General features: G+C 41.3%; 1 protein-coding gene across 2 annotated transcripts; it reads right to left on the bottom strand.

Moving 5' to 3' along the window:
• Positions 1–3,326: 3,326 nt before the first annotated feature.
• Positions 3,327–21,883, bottom strand: rnaseh2b (ribonuclease H2, subunit B). 2 transcript variants are annotated; one of them, XM_042075119.1, is made up of 11 exons: positions 21,715–21,880; positions 21,392–21,463; positions 21,143–21,250; positions 20,942–21,018; positions 18,951–19,065; positions 12,773–12,837; positions 12,540–12,645; positions 11,060–11,141; positions 4,829–4,871; positions 3,966–4,043; positions 3,327–3,525 (listed from the first exon to the last, which is right to left on the bottom strand). In XM_042075119.1, exons 1-11 carry the CDS (start codon positions 21,776–21,778, stop codon positions 3,415–3,417), a joined length of 921 nt encoding a protein of 306 aa, XP_041931053.1. In that variant the 5' UTR covers positions 21,779–21,880; the 3' UTR covers positions 3,327–3,414. The 2 variants fall into 2 exon arrangements, with proteins under 2 accessions (XP_041931053.1, XP_041931061.1); XM_042075127.1 differs by lacking the exon at positions 3,966–4,043 and having other exon boundaries at positions 21,715–21,883.
• Positions 21,884–22,098: the final 215 nt, after the last annotated feature.

Here is a 22,098-nt window from a genome sequence, read left to right as displayed (position 1 = left end):
TAGACACACTAGACACACTAGACACACTAGACACACACTAGACACACTAGACACACCTAGACACACTAGACACACACTAGACACACCTAGACACACTAGACACACTAGACTAGATACACCTAGACACACTAGGCACACTAGACACACTAGCCATCACCTAGACACACTAGACACACCTAGACACACTAGACACACCAGACACCTAGACACACCTAGGCACACTAGACACACCTAGACATCACCGAGTCCCCTTCCTCACCTCAATAGATAACACCTTCATCTTCCTCACCTCAATAGATAACACCTTCATCTTCCTCACCACCACTGATAACACCATCTTCCTCACATCCATTGATAACACCTTCATCTTCACTCAATAGATAACACCTTCATCTTCCTCACATCCATTGATAACACCTTCATCTTCCTCACCACCGGTGATAACACCATCTTCCTCACATCCATTGATAACACCTTCATCTTCACTCAATAGATAACACCTTCATCTTCCTCACATCCATTGATAACACCTTCATCTTCACTCAATAGATAACACCTTCATCTTCCTCACATCCATTGATAACACCTTCATCTTCACTCAATAGATAACACCTTCATCTTCACTCAATAGATAACACTCTCATCTTCCTCACATCCATTGATAACACCTTCATCTTCACTCAATAGATAACACTCTCATCTTCCTCACATCCATTGATAACACCTTCATCTTCACTCAATAGATAACACCTTCATCTTCACTCAATAGATAACACTCTCATCTTCCTCACATCCATTGATAACACCTTCATCTTCACTCAATAGATAACACTCTCATCTTCCTCACATCCATTGATAACACCTTCATCTTCACTCAATAGATAACACCTTCATCTTCCTCACATCCATTGATAACACCTTCATCTTCACTCAATAGATAACACCTTCATCTTCCTCACCTTTCTGCCCTTCAGGATAAACCATCATCTTCCTCACCTCTCTCCTTTTTGGGAAATGAACTTGAGGTATCCATCTTCCGCTGTGTGTCCTATGTCAGATCAGATTTGCCTCAATCTCCTTGGCATCTCACCCCCATTAGCTCTGGGCTGTCATACAGGAAGTACTATGACGTGGACCTGACTCTGGGCTGTCAGACAGGAAGAGGGGTCAGCATCAGGTCCAGTCTACACTCTGTCTCAGTACACTACACTCATGATTCACTAGATTAGACTAGCACAGTTAACTCACCTCTGCTGAACTTCAAATGTTTTTCCGTATAGCAATACAGTACAGAATCCTCAATCTATCTGGTCAGACAGATCAGCCAGCTGTGACAGCCGTTTGGTAATACAGGATAAGACTCACTCTACATGAAAGTCTCTCAGTTCTTACAAGGAAGGTGTTGATTTTGTAAAGGCCAAATGCAGCTTGAAAAAGTTGTGAACATTTTGATTTTTAAAACATAAATAAAAGTGTCACAAATAACACCTGCATGTTCTATGTTTAGTTCTGGTAATATTTGATTGTGATGATATTAACTCAGTGACAGCTCATGAGTCTGAGGTGAAGTCCCAAAGCAGGTTTCTGGTGTTTTACGTGTGCTGTAGTCAGTTACTCTTTCTCAGGAATTGGAAGTTGTGTGCAGGCGATCTGAAACCAGTGGCTCTCAGCAGTCCACACCACAACCATGAAATGAAAAATCTGTGGCTGCTCACAGGTGCCTTGCTGGGTAGGAGTGTGTGTGTGTGTGTGTTACATGATGCAAGTACACAACTGTTGTGTCAGTTCTATTTGTTGTTGGATTTAAAACTACTTACAGTTTTTTCCAAACGCTAACAAGCGCTTACCCATACTTCAGATACTTTTTCTAAACTCTTAACACAGACTCACACCTACAAAACACAATTGGCCAAATGGATAATTTTCTTCTCAAAAACACATTTTGTTAAATATATACTAACACATCTTTCTCTGCACACACTAACTTTACCAAAACACTGGAAATCTGACTCAAAATGAAATTATTCTGTCAAAGAATAACACTTGTTTTAACTTCACAAGGTACATGCAGTCAGTCAAAGTACACCAGGTTTCAAAATACTGGCTATTGTTGACATTACAAAAACTGCATAGACATTTATGTTTCAGTTGTACAGATATTTGCATGCAAAACATGCAATCCAAAGTTTTTACACTAAATGTCTTGGTTGGGAACTGTATGTCCACATGTAATGTTCACATTCAAAAGCATTCCAGTAAAAAACAAAGTTTTTGTTTCCTTTACTGTTTACTACAGGAGGTTCAGTAGAACTACTGTACAGTATGATAGAACAGAAAAAGTTTACAGTATTGCTTACAGTAAACAAAATGTCCATGAAACAAATGGACAGACATGGAAAGAGCATTCTGAACAAAAATACAACAGCAAAAAGCCCAGATAAACTAAAAAAAAAGCACAAAATTACTGATATTACAGTATCCAAGGTGATGGGATAAAACCGCTTGGTAGCAGAAGCAGAGGTTTTTATACTGTATCTAAGGTTTGGAATATTGTTTTTGCTATTGTGGTATGTTGTGTGTTAACATTCGTAAATACTGCAAAAACAATCCATAATTTTGTTGGGAGGTATAGCTTTTTGTTAAGAAAATGTAAGCATTGTGGAAATGTGTTCACTGACTGCATATTGTGTGAAAACGACAAGAAATGTGTGAATGGTATGGCCACACAAGACCAATGCTGTGCTAATTGTGTTTAGAGTTTTGAAAATGTGACAACTGGTTGGACAAACGCTTGTTAGCGACTGAAAAAAACTGTAAATGCAAAAATTAAAAAAAAACGCCACACCTAGAATCTCTAGAGATACTTGGAGATAAACTTTCCTTTTCTTGGATACATTTGCCACACTTCCTTTTTTTAGTTTTCACACAAATAAGCACATTTGGAGATACTACTGAGATCACACACACAGTTCTGCTTTCAGGTTTCACAGACAGACATTTCCAGAGAGATCTAGAGACACACACACACACACAGAAAAGGACCCATTTTGATGCTCAGTGAGGTTTCCCTTTCTCCAGCAGCTGTGCTGGTGTCTTGTGACCCACTGTAGTCCAGAGAAAGGACTAGAATATTGATGAGAGCATCGGAGTGCTGCACACATGCCTGGACTTGAGAAAATAAGGTCCAATGACACAGAGGACTCAAGAGAATAAGGCCCACTGACACACAGAGGAGTCAAAGAGTAAAAGAGTATTATCAAGAGTGTTTAGGCAACAAATAAAGCCATTTAAAAAAATATATATATACACAAAGGGACACACAGGGATGGCTTTAAATTGTTCTTTAATAACAAAAACACTCATCACATACACACACAAACACACATACACCAACACACGCATACACACACAGGTCTACTTTTTCTCCTGCTTGACCTTTGGGCTGAAGAAGGCCGCCATGCTTTTCATGCCTGACTTGTCCACCTTGGCCAGGCTCTTCTGAGCCGCACTCATCTTCTTGGGCGGCTGGAGGAACACAACATAGCAGCGCGTCGTTACCTCCCTTTGACTAAGAAGACAAGCAGCACTCCCTGCACCCAGGCCCAGCAAAGCACACCCCATCAGGAATGGAATTAAGAATTAGAATTAAGAATAAGAAGCGATTCCATAACCTCCCCGCAAAGCACGGCCTTAGCAGAGGCACATGCCGAACAAAACAAAAACTGTTGGAGGAGAGAGAGGAAAGAATAGATCTGCTGTTTGTCTCCAAATGCCAGTTCTGTCTCTACATCCCTACAGAACACTGTCTTCATGTAAATGCTGTTGTTTTGCCTGTTCTGTTCTGTTGTTGTTGTTTTGTCTGGTAACATTCATCATTCTCGCATTCTCACTAATAAACACTCTGCACTAAGAAGTTATTATGGTCTGTCCTTTCCCTCTGGTCCTTGACGATGCCGTGCACTCACTTTGCGTGAAAAGTCAGAGCTGTTGAACTTGGTGTAGTCGTCCTTGGCCTCCACTGGCCCGTCAGACAGTTTCCGCTTCTGCCGAGAAACCACACAAACATCACCAACCGATGTCACCGCCATGATGAAGACGACAACGACAACGACAACGACAACAACAACGTCTTTACTGGCTATATCAGCACCACTGAGGGTGTGTTCTGTTCAATGACAGAAGGAAGAGACGTACACATGACATTCACACCATGTACTGTAAACAAGCACAGACTGCTGCCACAGGCACTAAGGCAGTGGCCATGCACAGAGCTAGCTGACAGGGAACAGAGGCAGTGCATGAAAACCAGAGGTGCATTCAAATTTGGCAAACAAGTGGCGAACGATCGCTGTGAACATGTTTTCACTGAACAGTTACATTTTAACAATTTGGTGTGGACATTCCATTGTAACGGTAACACTTCGTCCAGCTCACGTCCAGCTCAACTGTATGTTCGCGGAGAACTACCTCCTCAGACTATTTGCAAAAGTTTGCCAAAAACTAAGTTTGCAAATGTTTTGTCTGCAACCGTTTGCCTATGTTTGCGAATTTGAATGCACCTCAGGACAGAGGGACAGGGAACAGGGGACACTAAAGGCCTTTACACACTGAAGTCCTGTTTCATGAGTGAAGGAGAAGGAGGAGGAGGGGCAGAGGGGAGGCTTTGTAGGAGGAGGAGAGGAGAGGGGGAGGAGGAGAGGAGAGGGAGAGGAGGAGAGGGGGAGGAGAGGGGGAGGAATAGAGGAAGAGGAGGAGAGGAGAGGGGGAGGAATAGAGGAAGAGGAGGAGAGGAGAGGAGGAGGAGGAGGAGGAGGAGAAGAGGGCTTACTTTCGCTGGAGGCTCCTGCTTGGGACTGCTGAGCTCAGGTAGACTAACACACACACACAGAAAAAAAAAAAAGAGAGAGAGAGAGAGAGAGAGAGAGAGAGAGATCATTATTGATCCTGATACACACACTTTACTGCAGTGTCAGAGCTGTGACTAGAATCAAAACTTTCTCAAACTGGAACAAATGGATGCTTTGTCAGAACCACTGTAAACAGAGCACCTCGCCATCCTAAACGCATCAATGATATCTCAATGCTCGCAATAAGTTCAGAGTCAGACAATCACCAGAAAACTACCTTTACCAAGTTTAAGGGCTCTATCTTGGCGATCTAAAACTCAGCGCACAGCGTATTGTTATCCTGACGCAAAGCGTATTCCTATCGTACACTCAGATTTTTCGCCATGCTCTTTCATTGAAAAATATGCTCAGGGGTGTGGCAATTAACGACCTAAGGTGTGGTCTTGGCGCATCATTGCGTTGCATGTAAATGGACTATTATCGCTGTTCTTCTTCTTATTCTTCTTCCGACCAAATTCAACGTTTAATGCGACTGAAACCGCTGAACCGTCTGACCTCATTCAAAGACTCCTACAAAGCTCTTGTAACGGACAATCGTACAATATATTTTTCATATTTGTGAACCTTATACTTTTTGAGATATTTATGATAAAAGAGCAATAAAATCCCATAGACTTAACATTGACCGCCGTGGCAGCAACTTTTAGCATTATGACGTGACCTGCACCTGAAAGCAATCAACAGCTCCGCTGCAATCTTTCTACCACTGGAGCTGTGAATCTTCTGAACGTTTTGGCCTGCCGTGATACTTTACTTGCTCGTAAAACTCTCCTCCAGAGGCACATTTCTCTAACTACAGACAAGGTAAGTGGTCCGATTTTTGGTATTTGACTCATTTATGTCGTCAAACATTATATTATGTAGCATTCTATACTATAGGCTATGTATGAAATGATAGTCACAAGTAGCGAAACTCGGTAGTTCTAACGTTAGGGGAATAGTTAACGTTAGCACTTATCCTATCCGTTGATATTTATTATGTAAGGAAAGTTATGAAACCCACCTAATCAACGTTAATAAGTCGTCACTTTAAATTGACTGGTTAGCTGTAGGTTTCGATAATGTTGGCTAACGACATTCAAACCTATCGTCGCTCCCAGCTAAGCACTGACGTTAACGTTACATTTGCTCACTAACCAGTAGCGTTTTAACTAACGTTATACTATCTGGCTCTTGATAACCTGTGGAAAGGGACCTGATGAAAACCTTACTGTTTGGAAACGGACCATATGACCAAAGTATTGTTAAAACACACTACAGAAGTTGAGGTATAACGTTTGTGCTGTCAACATAGCTACAGATTATGTTTACTTGGCCTAGGCTACTCATTTCTGCATTATTCTGGCCTATAAATTAAAGCTTCCCAGTTGTTGTAGGCTACATCCTAAAGTAGGCCTACATCGTAATCTGTAGAAAAAATGTGGATAACAGACCTAGCAAGCTGTAAGATATAGTGTAGTTGGTTATCAAGATGCTTAATATCAGAATGGTCCATCCTTAAGACTCAGTTTACGATTATCAACAGCAACAACACACCCTTTGCCTACGAAGTGTTCTAAGCTGTTTACTTTAAACTGTTTGGCTATCAACTATCCTTTAACAGAAATGAATAAAACACAAAATGTTGCTTTGTTTGCAGTGAAATACTATAGGCTAGGATATTTAACTACCATTACAGATTTATGGTGCAACCACCTCACTTAAATAAGTTGTATTGAACAATTGTACACATTCCATGTTTTTGGTATAACTCTAACTGGTTTGCTTTTGTCTTTTAGGGACCAGACCAGACCAGTGTGGTGATGACCGCGTATTACATTATGTGTGTGCCTGTCTGTGTGCACATCCTGCCAACCATACACCGCTGACATTAACACTAACATTAATTCCTAAAAACATGTGACCATATCTCAACATATCTGCACATATCTTTGAACTATAGACGTAGATCTGAGATCTACACTGAGACATTCTGAGTATTATATTGTTGCAGGAGGACTATGCCGACAACTATATGAAGCATGCATACATTTGAATCATGTGCTGTGACATCTGTGAAACTTAGCTGTGCTGTTAGACCTCTGTTTTTAGACCTGAGCTGTGCTGTGTGAAAATTAAGATTCTAACCTAAGTTCTGTCTAAAACTGATCATCTTAAGGGCTGAATCTTGTTCTTCAGTCTATATCACCATCAAAAGTGACCTATTTATTACAATTAACTGAGACATCTAGCTCTTGCTGCCATTTCAGAATTACCACTGATAAATAGATCTGTCTTAGGATAATATGATTGGTAGGCCTGTCGCGATATTCAATAAATCAATTAATCGCATGATAAGTAAAATTAGCTTGATAATTTTTCTGGCCGCGATAAATGCCATTTGCTTGTTTGTTTTCCTCGTCTCTCTCTCTCTCCCTCTCGGGTCCTTAGAGTAACGATGAGTGAACCCTCATGTCAGTCACTTGTCAGTCGCATGGTGTGTGGGGAGGCGGGACTACTGGCGTAGCCTACCACAGAGTGCAGCTAAAGGGCCGCGTGAGAAGTATACTGGTAGGCACTAGGCAGAGAGAAAGCTAGTTGCGAGTTCGAGTAGGCTACACCTAATAAAGACAAAAAAGATGGAATTGGTTTCTAAGCCAAACGCGACAGCTGCAGTGTGGGAGCATTTCAGATTTAAACCGAATGCCCGTGGTGAACCACTGAACGTGTGCGAGTCGGTGTGTCGCATTTGTTGGAAAACAGTCGCAATTAAAAGCGGCAACACAACAAACATGCATATGCATCTAAAACACAATCATCCGCTGCAGTTTTCCCTGTTGGGGAAAACAACAAGTGGCCATCTTCCTCTTCCCGACAGAGCACAGTCACTGGGGCGTTTAGTCGACAAACACAACAAGTGGCCATCTTCCTCTTCCTGACAGAGCACAGTCACTGGGGCGTTTAGTCGACAAATTATCTCAGAACGACAATATTATCATTTCTGAGACAATTTATCGTCCAGCAAATTTTTTTTTATATCGTGACAGGCCTAATGATTGGCATTATCAAGTTGTGTATATATATATATATATATACACACACACACACACACACACAACTGTGATTTTTTTACTTCAAGCTTACATTGGTTGTTAAGTGTTCATTAGTGTATTCTGAGTATCATTCTGCTGTATTAAAACAAAGAATGTTGATCAATATTGAATTAACAATTTATTTTTACTGACTGTCATATACTCTAAGCTAACATCTAATCAAGTAAGTGGTTTTCAAGAATATTGGACACGTCTATGTAATCTGAATAATCATACTGTAAGTAATATAATGTTATACAAAGCAGCTTTTTTGCATTTACATGCAATGGTAATTCCCTGGAATTGCATTTTCTAGTCTAAAAATTGCTATTTTACACTATCTAAAAAGGATTACGCTACAGACCAAGAAAAACCTGGTCTATAGCGAAAAGCGCATATGAAGCACAGCTGAAGACGCATTGTCACGAGATGTAAGCAGCAACTCCTCTGCAGGATAAATGTCCTTCGTTTTTTTATTCAGTCATTTGAATATTATTTTGTGTTGTATTATTTGAATATTATTGTTAGTGTATTAGTGTAGTATTAGTGTTGCTTTTTTCAGGCTGTTTTCGATGGTAACCCACTGTCAGTCAATAGTGAAAGCTACCTGTTCCTATACGGTCTCGCGTGCGTGCAGGCTATACTCTGCTACAGTAGGTTTTAGTAAAGCATGGTTAGTGGAATACCTGTTCCATACGGTCTCGCGTGCAAGCAGATTCCTTCAAATGTGCCGCTGACTATCAAAATACCAATGCGCTGTTTGAAGTTGGCACTACTTGCTGTTAAAGGGAATGACAGATGTCATTTTCATTGGTTTAAGGGATGCTATGCCCAAAACACACCCATGACTGATTAAGAAACATAAGAACTGGCCCCGGCTGTGGCGCAACTGGCTGGGGCACCTCCACCGTACGCCGGTGACCCGGGTTCGATTCCCGCCCCGTGGTCCTTTCCGGATCCCACCCCGACTCTCTCTCCCACTCACTTCCTGTCATTCTCCACTATCCTGTCAATTAAAGGCATAAAACCCCCCAAAAAATATACTTATAAAAAAAAAAAAAAAGAAAAGAACCGCTTTGTTGGGCCAGGCGTCCGGTGTTTAATAACAAAACCACCCCCAATGTGGACAAACCCCTTAGCTATTCGCCAGTGACCGTGTGTGTTAGATCACCGAGACAGAGCCCTAAAACTTTTAAAACAGAAGTACTTGACATAAGACCTCATCCTGAGGCTCAAGTCTTGATTGTGTTTAAACTGTTTAAAATAGAGCTATATTGTTTGTTTGTTTGTTTGTTTGCAATGAAATGTTGTTAGACATTCCTCTGATAGAGGCTGGAGCCACAGACCGAGGGAGGCCACGCTAATGGCCTGTGCAAACTACACAATTTCAGTCCGATTTTGGCACAATTTTGTCGTGGACGACACATTTCCAGTGTCGTGCCAGAATATGAAAAGCCGGGAACAACGCCAAAGGAGGAAGCGTCTTGTAATGTGACATATTCAATGACCCACGATTTATTGTCTGTGACATTCCACAATGTTACGACCAAAAGTCTAGCATGACTCCAGTGTTGACACTGACATTGTGATGAGACGCGACGAGAAGGCTACGATAGATCTTGTAATGGGGCCAATCTTACGATCAAGACGTGGCAAGATTTTGTGGTTCTCTGATCGCCTAGTCTGACATGGTCAATCGTAAAAGATCATTGTGGAAGACAAAACAAATCGTGTAGTCTGTACAGGCCTGGTTAATTACTCAGGTGTTCATAAGTTCTGCGTCGGTTCTGGGAGTCAACCTGGTTGATTACTCAGATGTTCATAAATTCTACGTCGGTTCTGGTAGTGAACCTGGTTGATTATTCAGGTGGTCTCAGTCGTCCGTTCACTACCCTTCGGCTGAACTCAGCGCAGGTTTAGATCTGCATATTGCCGGCTCTTTCTCTCCCAGGAGGGGAGGAAGCAAAATAAAAACACACACCATATCAGAGTGGCTCCACTGTGCCGCTCATACTTGTGAAGGCTGTGGATGACACCCCTGTGACAGAACTCATTTGAAATGGCGATGAGCACAGAGACATGCATGTAGACCGATGTGGAGTTTAACAGTCTGAGGGTTGGACTAACAGAGCAAATGTTATGCTGGGGAGATGATTCTGTGGTGTCACAACCTTACATAGGAGACCATCATCATCATTGCCATCATAAACAGATGACACACCAGAACCTGTGTACATGTGCATTATCATCATGTGTATGATTATGCTCCGTTATTTAATTAATTATCCATTTTTTTTTATTTATTTGTTGTACTGGTATATTTATGCAAAATGGTCTTGGTTGTAGACAAGTATTGTGATTAACTACTGTAGGCAAGTACTGTGATTAACTACCGTAGCTTTCTTGTGGAAAATGTGTAAGTCCTTAAGAATGAAGTCATGGTATCGGAGTCAAGTGACTCTGTAGTTGTTGATTTGACCTGTGGAAGGTGTGTCTGTCTAGCCGGGAAATATCCAGACTCTTTCACGAAGTCTGGCAGTTCTCGATAGGGAAACATTTGCAGCACTTGCATCGTGACGGGCACTAACTTTGAAATCATTGGTCCAGCCTTACCAATCACATTGATCAGAGATTCCTAGATTCGTTACTTCCTATTTCGCCTAACCTTTACAAACTGACAATAAACAGCATTAACAGTCAGGAAACAATGCATGTGGGTCTACCTTTGCTGTAAATAAATTTCTGCATTTTTCCAACTGCATTTTCTGACGCTTGCTGGTGTTGCTACTTTCACAATAAGTTTCGGTTTCGTCTTCACACAACCTCAACATCATCGTTGTCACCCACTCCCTCTGTTTGCTGATTGGACAGGTAGAGAAAACCCGCGAATATACCGCAAACCCAGACGACGTACTGAAGGAAAATGGAAATTGAGCGGAAGTACATAGGAGGGCAGAGCCAGGCTAGTGTCTGCCTGGAGAGTGGACCTAAAGAAGTAGGCAAGGGTAACGCCAGGCTACTGATTTCTTGCAGTTACTATTGTTTTAGTTTGTGTGTGTGTGTGTGTGTGTGTGTGCATACTGTAAGTGTTTGAGAAGGTCTTTGCGGAGGTCCTCACTGATGTACTCTGATATGAGTCCATGGGCATAGCGAAGGTAATCCTCTGGAAAACAGACAGGCACATATTTAAGTGTTGCACATACCAATACACTCATACACAAACACCAACAAACAAACACTCTCACACAAGAACTGCATTATCAGATACTACCAAATAGGGGTGGCACGGTTCATGAAAAAAATCTGAACCGTTCGGTGCGCTTGTCTCGGTTGGGGGCATGTGTGCATCGTACGGTGTTGACGGTTCATGGCGTAATGTAGCCTCATGCACATATATGACCTCAGACAGTTTTATTCCCTTTCGCGTGAAAGCGGAGGTGTGGAGTGCTGCGGGTCACGTGTAGAAATGGCAAGTGGGAGAGATGACGAAGGCAGCAGGGAGTTGGAGGATTCACCAGCGTCGCATAAGTCTGGTGTGTGGGAACATTTTGGGAACATTGTGGGAACATTTTGGATGTGATTAGACCTGTGATGACAGCGGAATGAACACGGCACATAGAACTGCGATCGTGTGCAACATTCATTCCGCTATACAGGCTCGGTGTAGCTAATCGGGAGCTTCGGGAGATAGAACTGCGATCGTGTGCAAGCATCGTGCAACATTCATTACGCTATACAGGCCCGGTGTAGCTAATCGGGAGCTTCGGGAGGGTGGGCAGGTCTGAATATCGTGAGCCTAAATATTATTTCTGAAGTTCATTTGCGGCGTCCTCACGGCACTTGAGCAGCTTAGGCTGTGCGGTCGCAGCCCCTTACTTGCAGTTTCCTGAAGTAACATTAACAAAGTAGCCCTCACAAAAACTGTTTGAAAATCGCAACCAAGTCTATATTTGCAATAGTTAAGGGGAGTAGGAGGCTATATGAGCAGCCGAACGTGTATAGGCTAATAATAATTTATTTTACTTCCATAGCTTGGCTATGCTATGTGTAGAAATAAAATATTCTATAACATTTCAGTCAATAGTTTGCTAAAAAGGCACATAAATTCCTGTAGATGGCAATAACACATCCTACTTTTTTGCCAAATAAATTAAAAGCATGTTGAAATCATCAATGTCTTCACTCTTGCTCTATCAAAATCTCACCTTTCCTCAGAGATGGTCTCAATGATGCTTAAAGTCAAAGTCAAATTCTTTCAGTTTGTGCATGATTACATGATATGACTATACTAATACTGTACCCTAAATGGTGGATTATTAAGCTGTACATCAAATGCTGAAATATGGTATTTCTGAAGTGTTAAAGATTAAACAAAAAAATAACAACAAGAACCTTACAGAACCGTAAACCGTGACCCTAAAACCGTGATACGAACCGAACCATGCCACCCCTACTACCAAACAAAAAACAAACTGAAATCATCAGAGATCATGTTGCTACTCACATGAAACGCCACACAATGCGCACACACACACACACACACACACACACACACACACACCGTCCGAGGCCTGTTCTTCCTGCTTGACCCTGATGTAGGTTGATGATTTCACTCCTCCCCCCACAGAGATGCTGCTCCTCCTGAGAGCGCCAACCGTCCTCTCGACCTGTAGCACACACACACACGCACACACACATGGTTGGGTCGGGCTAACACAATCATTTGTTTGTTTTTCTCAAGTGTCATATAAACATATTGAGTAATGTTAACATGGATGGGACAGACAGACTGACCTTCTTCTTCAACCAATCCAATGTCTTCTCCTGACTGAACCTGTGGAACTTCAGACTGCCCACCTCTAGGGAGAGGGAGGGAGAGAGAGAGAGAGAGAGAGAGAGAGAGAGAAAACTCAGCACAGTAAAAAAGGGAAAAAAAATATAACCACAACCACAGACTTGTACATTAGGGCTGGTATAAACGATTATTTTTTAAAACGATTAATCTAGCGATTATTTTTTCGATGCATCGATTAATCTAACGATTCATTTTTTCAGTCCGATTCGATTTCGATTCAATTCGATTATCTCCCCATTAACTCATTGAGTGCCAAAAACATAATATTACGTGTTTCCTTCCCATGCGTTGAGTGCCAAAAACTTAATATTGGGGAGGGGCACCAACAAGGAGCACCCAAGAGCAACAGGGACAAGGAAAAACTCCCCCCCCCATAAATGCACAAATAGGCTGACACCAGACATAATTTCACTGCATTTCTTACTTCCAGTAACTATATGCATGTGACAATAAACTTCCTTTTATCCTTGTATCAACAATGGTCTAGGCTAATGAATCTAATATTACGTTTTTAGCTTTTTTTTAGAATTACGAAACTAAACACTCTGGACATTTTATCATAACTCGGTTGCCGCTTTGGGTCGAATCAGTGACGCATGCACGTCAGCTGAAAACCAGGCCATTTTCGTGGGTCTATCACTAGGTGGCAGTCTCGCCAGGTCTCGCTGATCACTTCCCGGAAAGTTTACAGGCAACACTTCATATTTCATGAAAGACATTATATCTCCATTTCTAGAAAAAAACAGCGATTTTGATGAAAACTAGCCACTGTTTAGCTTGGGATTTCTCAGGAACAGAGGCGTGTAGAAATACACGGTTTGCATCCACTGAGAGCTTAAAGTCTAGAACATCAATGTGTAACGGTCGGTTTTGATTTCGTGTCGCCCCACCACAGATTAGTCAACGTATGGGAAACACTGAAGGTGTAAAATTCAAAATATCTGGAAGCACACGTTTTGGGTCTGACAAATCGACGCGCATATTTTGCGTCGACACGTTGTCCCAGCCCTATTGTACAAAGATCAGCAGCTGGTTTCTGATGTGCAGTTTGGAATCAAGCTTTGCCTCTGATGCCACTGCTGTTTGACTTCTAAATATGTGCGTAACGAATGGTCATCGCTACCTTATGTGATGGCTGTTTAAATAGCTTGTCTATAATATGTGTGTAACGAGTGGTCATCGCTTCCTGATGTGATGGCTGTTTAAACTAGACTGCATTTCCGGCGGGAACTGCGAAAGTGTGCTTGCCCTGGTCCGGTCACCAACGTGAGCAGACAGTGACATACGCTATGGTGAACCTGGCTTGATCCAAGCATTCTAACAGTGCCTTTCAGTGTTGGAGCAGTGGCAATACCTCAAAAGCTCTATTCAACTATTGTCTTGCGGGGTGAATGCGGTTCGTTGGATTTTACCTGTGGCCTGCCTTCGAATTTAGCTTCTATGACTAAAATCAAATCAATAAAATAAAACAACAGCAGTGATTGGCTGCAAAAATAAATAATGTCACGCGTCTTGCACCTCTCAAACTGGGCTATCAGGTAACCTAGAGAAAAATTTGAAATTATGAAATATGACTAAGGCATTAAAATGCTGCTTGTTTGTCAGGATACTATTTCACTGTTTTATTTTAAAAATATGAGCTATGAGTGTATGTAAATGTTTTTTTTGTGTGTGAATGTATTTTACTTAACTCATTGAATGTAGCTCGATACTCATGAACGCATGTCTCTAATAGCCACAATAGGAGTAATTTTAGGAACACCGTATTTTGTGTGGCCCATAACGACCCAGTGGATCATGAAAATGTGCCAAAATTCACATTCCTTGCTTGTTGTTGGTACATTAATCCCATTCAGATTGCCAGTTATCTGTGTAAGAGTTCAGTATAGGTTTAAGGTCTGGGGCAGGGATTTGACATTCTGTGACTTCTTCATTGAGGGCTTGCTTAGCAGCACTGTCCGCTTTCTCATTTCCCCTCAGACCAACATGGCCTGGGACCCAGCAAAAAACTACACTCAAGTTCTGGTTCTTTAGACGTTCTAGTTGATCAAGCTCAGCTTTGGTTGTACTTTTTGCGTTTTTTACTTTTGCGATTAAATAAAATTAATTTATCCCTCTCACCCATAGTTTTCTATTTATTTACAAATGTACATAGGCCTACTGTAATTACATTTATACATTCTACTGATCTTTATACTATTCATCCTGCACATAGACTTATTCTTGCTACTCTTATAATGTTGTTTCTGCACTACAATGACACTGTTTCCACACTGGACAAAAAAGAGAAAAAGTCCGCTTCAACCAGGGTTTTCTGCTCCCACTTGTTTTTATTTTTCCGTGACGTTTCGGGTAATCACCCTTCTTCAGACGTCTACTGTTTCCACACTGCACATAGCTGTATGTTATGTACATATCTGTTTTATATTTGTCATATTGAATATCCATATTTATTCTGTTTTATTATATTCTGTTAATACACTGCATATATCTATATTATTATTTCTACTATTATAATGTTACTGCTACATCTACATACATTATTCTACTTATTGTATGAGATAACTGCTAATACACTGCACATATTTATATTTAATTCATATTACTCTAAACCCCCCTCTGTAAATCAACTGTATACTACTGTCTACATTGCACTATATTTCTTGACCTGTCTCTGTATATTTCATCACCTTTCTATACTTTGCATCACATTGCATGCATACTGTAGCTACATGAATCACAGCTAAGATCCTTGGTTGCTATGAAGGCCAGTCATTCTAAATGAATGGTTGCTATGGCCAAAGGCCAGTTATCTCTGCCGTTGTCAAGCGGGCATATCCTAAATTTATCTTATTTTAAACATCTCTATTTCACTTAGCCTACTTCCATACAGTGAGTGCCAACGTTTGCAAAGAGGAGAATCTAAATCAGGGGTGGGCAAACTGCGGCCCGCGGGCCGGATCCGGCCTGCCAAGCACTTTCATCCGGCCCGCCGAGCATTTCATTTGGTTATCAGGCTGCTCGCTATTTTTCTCCTGCGATAGAGACGACGTTGGTTAGCTTTACTGCAAACTGCTTTTCACTCTCCTTAGAGAACGTACAATGTCAATGTCAAAATAGAGATCATGTTAAATAGAGATAACATCATGTTAAACTAAGTTAACTCTTAGTTATCTCCTTTGCAGCAGATCTAACGTGAACATTATGCGATCCATTTAATTGGGAACGCGTCTGCACTCACGAGAGGGAGAGAGAGTCGCAGGTTCCAGCTGGCTTGTCATTGTTGATAATTGATATCTCCTTCTTATAAGAAACTTTTAAAAGGAAATCATGAAGGCAACAGTAGTTCCCACTACTGACCATTTAAAAACTGTGAGAGGGCCCAGCCGTAGGTACAGCACTAGCTATTAGGGGTTTGCACGGCGTGTCATCAGATCTGGACGTCGCCATATTGGAGATACTCGCCTCATTAGAAAGCATTAGGCACTGAAGTAAATCCCAAACATCGTCAAGGAAAATGGTTAATTTTTGCCGTGTTTTAGGTTGTACCAATAGGTCCGACTGAGAAAAACATCTGGTGTAGGTATCGACTTCCAAAAGTTATTAAAAAAAACAGGGAGAAAGGAGAATAATGTCAGAAGTTATCAGAGGAAGGGGGGCGCTTGTGGTTGAACTTGGTACTTCGTCTCCCTCACCCAACTCATATGGATCTGTGCTGCCAATAAACTGTAATTTCTCGAAATATTGCGCATTTTCTTGTGGTCCAAGTCCTGTCCTATATGCCTTTGCATCTTAGACGCATTTTGATGAGCTTTTCTGTTGTTTAGAAACGGCTACAATCACGTAAGATATCCAAAGTTCATAATAATCCAGAACGTGACGTTATCTTATTTTAAACATCTCTATTTTACTTAGCCTACTTCCATACAGTGAGTCCCATTAAGAAGTGGCCACCTCTTTTGCTCTTACCGTGATTCACGCAGCAACATTATTAAATTAATCTGTCACCATATGCCTATGCCAACGTTTGCAAAGAGGAGAATCTTTTAATTTGATTCACAATGAAACGTTACATTTAATGTACATGTAAACAATGAGTAGGCTAGTTTTGGTTGTTGTTGGTGGTGTTACTGCATCCCTTAGTTATGCCTACAATGCAAAATTGTTCCCTCGTGATTGTTAGACGCATTTCAAAACATCGCAACTTGAAATGCCACCACAAAACATTGTTTGTGAATCGGTCTTATTAGGAGTCCTCGCTTAAGCTGTCACAGACTCAGGCGCTACTTTTAGGGCTAAAATGCTTTCTGAATTACTCTTAGTAAAAAAAAATAGTAGCTAAAGGTCCTAAAGTTACGAGTGACGAAGTTACGAGTACAAGCATCTCATATCAAATGACCATGGCATTACGCTAAGCAAAATAAATCCCATAACGTTACAGCAACATCTCCTCCCTATGACATAGCTAGCTAGCTTCTAGCCACACAAGAAATGAATGATGTTAAATCTCCGCTTAGCATTCTAATAACAGAAGGGGCACATTTATGTGGACCACTACAACATGACTCATTATGTCTAACTCTATAAAACACTTACTTTCATAAAGGAAGCACATCATCCAGCACATACACATACCAATATTTTAGGTATTTGCCAACGAACTCAAAACGTGTCTCTCTGAAGCTGTTCTAGAATCTTTGCCCTGAAATCTGTTCCAGTTGCTAGGCAACATCAAATAAACGAAATTAGTCTTTTCAAGGTATTAAAAGTGTACGTGTGATTACGAATGGATGAATGTGTGGTTTGCAATTAGAATAAACAAGAAATAACATTTCCAATCATTTCCCATGATAAATTACATAATATTTGCACCTTCCTTACTTGTGAAGCTCACATGTATTTCAAGTACACTAGTGAAATGTAATACAACGTTGCCACCTAGCGTTCAGATGTAGGCTATTTAACATTAACGTGACATTGCTTACTTATTCTTTCGTCAACTCCATGCTTTTAGGAAAACAATATTTTTATCATAGTTCCCTCTTCAATGAGCGATTACCAGCTCGTTTTTGTAACAGAGATAGCTGTTTATTGTCCCTAAGTTTACAGAAACACCTATTCATATTAATACGTAGCCTATGGAGTGCTGCCGACCACTGTTCATTACGGCCCAGAATGCCTTGCATGTCTTTACAACAAAACAACACAGTAAAACCTAAATGCCCGTAAACATATGCATTTGCATACTTGTAACATTTTTAATAATACTCTCCCATCATGATATTTAGCAATAATGAAAAATTGAATTTGAATACCATCAATGTGAAAATAACTGTACTACGTCAGCAATAAATAGCTAATGTTCTCCTTACCATTTCAGTTCGTAAGTCCATACTATCCCATGGCAGACCAAGGATTTCATGATTGGGCAAGGTTGCCCGGAGACATTGTGGCTGCCCAGAGACATTGTGCATACTTGGAAGGCATTGTGATAGATGTACCAGTACAACTGCAAATGTGGAAGGTGACAGTTACCAAATACGGGTGGGTGGTTTGCCAAATGCTGGAAACTTTTGGAATGTTTTCTCTTTATTTTAGCTTATTCACCCTCACATTGGAGTCCCGAGTTCAATATCAGTATCGATACGTGACAGTGTTCCTGAGATATGGACGACTTCCTGTTTCGGAGCTTCGCCGCCGATTTCGTTTGGCTGTGACGGGCAAACGCTTTCGAAAATCAAAAATCCTTCCGGTAACTTTTGTGAGGCTTGGTCCAAGGATAATGTACGTCAAGTTTCGTGGCGTTCGGACCAAATTTGTGAAAATGTAGTTTCGCTTTCTGTTCAATCCAATATGGCGGACGAACGACACGCCCACCTGACGTCATCTTCGCGACCAACTTACACCGGTACTGACCGGACGTTTTAAAGTTGGAACGGTGTCTCTGTCTCAAAGGGCCTAGGCGCTAGAGCTGACAAAAAATTAGGGAGACGGGAAAAATAAAACTGAAGAAGAACAATAAGTGTGCTTTGCAAGCACACTTAATAACTTGTCTATAATATGTGTGTAACGAGTGGTCATCACATCCTGATGTGATGGAGCCCCAGCAGTCCTCACCTTTCTCTTCGGCCACGTGATGGAGGGACCCTAGCGAGCGTGTGCAGCTGAGGAGCCTGGTGCATCCTGGGAACTCCTCATCCTTCACCACCTGCTCTACCGGCTGGAACTTCCCCTACATGCCAGAGAGTCACTATGAAACATCACTTAAGTTGCAGCCTGCAATTCTGATCCAAAAAAACAAAACTTGTTTTGTCCCAATCGGTGAATTGCTCCTCACAGTCAGTGAGCAGAGGGGTGTAATTTCTTTGGCAGGAATTGCTGACTGCATCTTTGACCATTAATGCCAGTTAGACATTTAACACAAAACGATTAACATCATAAAGAACATCTTACATAGGCAATAAAGCAATTGCACAGCTCTACCCATCTGATCCTATTCAATCGGATTCGATCCTATTCATAGGAAGACCCCTGAAGTTTGCTTACAAAAAAAGCGGTCATGTTTGCCCATATAAAGAGACCTGGGGCCGGTTCCCCAAAACGTTCTTATCGCTAAGTAGTTCTTAACCTATTCCTTAACCTTTGTCTTAACGTTATGGCACGATTCCCGACACGTTCGGCGCAGCGCAGTAGGCCTACAAGTCAAACTATGGTATGTTGACAATGTTGTGGCTCAACGATGATTTTATGTTGTTATGGCTATTTTAAGACTAATAATAAAATATGTTCGTAATGGATACAGACCTATTTATGAAGTGTACTTTATTTGGTATCAGAACTAATATGGTGGTAATTATCTTAAGCTATTTCGTAATGTCATTAAAGCGTTCAAATTGGCAATCACTTTTAATAATTAAAAGCTTGCAAAGAATTTGGCTCTAAATTGTTAAGATCTATCAATGGGTAAGCATGGTGGTGTCCAGTAAGCGACCAACTATGGCAGCGATCCACCTTGTATTGAATCAAAAACGGCGCCGGCCGCGTAGCCATGTCGCTCCATAGATCTTTTTTGTTGCTGTTGCACAAGTTATTCCGAAAGCTGGAAAACAGTGTTACCTTGTGCAAGCTCACCTCGTCCAGCAAAACTTCAAGTTCCTCTGACGAGTGCCCTTTTTTTAACGTTGCTTCCCCACCATATTCTGTATCTAACTCTCTCCCTGTTCATTGTAGATAGGTTGCTTTTTATTGAAAACATTAAACAATGGCAATCAATACCGCATTAAACATAAGTAACTGCAGCTGCTTGCCAATTAATTCTGATTGTAAAGTACCTTACCATTTATATAAAAGTACTACTTGTAGAAGTCGTTACTACTTGCCAAAACGAAAAAATAAACTCCACATGATATGACTCTTTACATTTATTTGTTACCGTTTCAATGTGGCTTTTGCTATGAAACAAATAGTTCGCAACTAACGCTAGTTCGCAAATCAAACATTCTTTAGAACCCAGCTGATCAACCGTCTGCTTACACTTTTGAATGAAGTTCCATTGCAAAAAGTGACCGGACTACTTGCGGAGTGATATGAAAGATGTGAATAAAAAGCACAAAACCCATTTTCCTTGACAGTGATCCGTTATACTTAGCAATGGTCTGTTATCGAGAAATATCTGACCTCCGAATGTTGGGAAGGCCCATTCAAGTGAATAGAGCATTTTGCAGCATTATGGAGAGCCGTGTACACACAGATACAGCTAAGCCTGGGCCACAACAGAGAGAGAAGGAGACAGAACAAGAGCAGGGGAGAGGAGAGATTGGGAGAAAGGCTGTGTGTAACTGGCAGGCTACATCACCTGCGCAACTGAAGCTTTCCGTTAGCAGTGCATAAAAATAATTTTAGAAGACTAGTCTTTTTTCCAGGTATATTTATATACATCCCGGCCCGCTTTCACGTCTGGTGAAGCCTCTTCCACGGATTATAGACTCTGCGAACAAAGCGCTTCAGTTACGTGCCTGGTGCAGCCTGTCTGTAAGACAGAGGAAGACAAGACTGAGGACGAGAGGGAAAGAAGTGTCCCGTGCTGTCCCGGCCATCCAATGTCTCACCTCAGCCCCAGACTTCTGCAGATAGGGCAGCAGCAGGTAGAGAGGGTCCATTGGTGTGATATACAGCAGCCTGCCATCTGACACACACACACACACACACACACACAGCATCCAGAATTGCTAAAGATACCTCTAAATGGAGTAGAATAAAAACCCAAATTTCATTAGAAAGCAGTCAAACCCCCATATCCTCGTCCTTACCTCTCTGGACTGTTTGACCAATGAACCAGGAATGGTAGTCTTCAGTAAAAGCCTTCACCTCATACAGATCTGTGTCTCCACTGCCAAACAGGTACAATGATGCATTTCCTGCCAATGCATTCGCACCAATTCATTAGATACGTGCATTGTATTCATGGGCTAATAAATGAAAACATATTTTAGAATAACCCAACAACAACAAACCTTTACTTCATGACAGTCAAGGTCCTAGAGTGACATTGAACTCACCTGTCGCAGGGTTTCGGAGTCTGACAAATGTAGGCTCTCCATGATCTGTTTTGGGAACATCAACTATGGAGTCTAATCACAGAACAGAAAACATGCCAGTTAGTTCCTAAATCCTATACGTAGGCTAGCCTATTAGTTGATTATCGTTTACTCGCTATAAAACCTGCACACTAACTCAATCAGCTATTGTAAATGTATGTTGGATCCTGGATCGCAATGGTTTGCACAATGCTAACTACCATCCGCTAACAAATAGTTATCTGACGTTAAGGTTGTCATGTTCATTTGCCAGACACAGTAATGTCAGTAGTTTGTTAGCCTACCAGCAGCAATAACAACCCATCTCGAATTCTCGGTATGAGGGGAGCGTTTCTTTTTTGTCGACATTTTATTCCAAACGTGATGACCTAGCGGTAACTATTTTGCATTAGACGATTGCATTAGAAGAAGATAGTTCTGTAAATGAAAACATGCGCAGCAAGCTCCAAAAATGGCGGCAAAATTGTATGTGGATTTATTACGGGGGTGTTAGTTGCGTTTCAAGCAACAAGCAACCAAACAATAATTAGCTCAACATCAAACATATTACACTTGAAAATAAATACGTATTATTATCATTTAGTTGGTAGTATTCGAACTGTTCTCTCAATATCCGAGACATTATCGGACATCATCGGACATTATTTACAGAGCCACACTCGCATTTG

The sequence above is a fragment of the Alosa sapidissima genome, chromosome 2 (genome assembly GCF_018492685.1).
Source record: "Alosa sapidissima isolate fAloSap1 chromosome 2, fAloSap1.pri, whole genome shotgun sequence".
Classification (NCBI taxonomy): Eukaryota; Metazoa; Chordata; class Actinopteri; order Clupeiformes; family Clupeidae; genus Alosa; species Alosa sapidissima.
The sequence above is the reverse complement of the archived record's forward strand: the minus strand, read 5'-3'. Positions and strand labels throughout refer to the sequence as shown.

What these genes read in the sequence shown, in the direction of transcription:
- rnaseh2b (XM_042075119.1), bottom strand. Translation starts at nt 21,778, where the DNA reads ATGTCGACAAAAAAGAAACGCTCCCCTCATACCGAGAATTCGAGATGG. An exon ending in TGCAGAAGTCTGGGGCTGAG is followed by an intron (nt 19,066 to 20,941) that starts GTGAGACATTGG and finishes TCTGGCATGTAG; the next exon opens with GGGAAGTTCCAGCCGGTAGA. An exon ending in GCTCTGACTTTTCACGCAAA is followed by an intron (nt 3,526 to 3,965) that starts GTGAGTGCACGG and finishes GTGTTCCTCCAG; the next exon opens with CCGCCCAAGAAGATGAGTGC.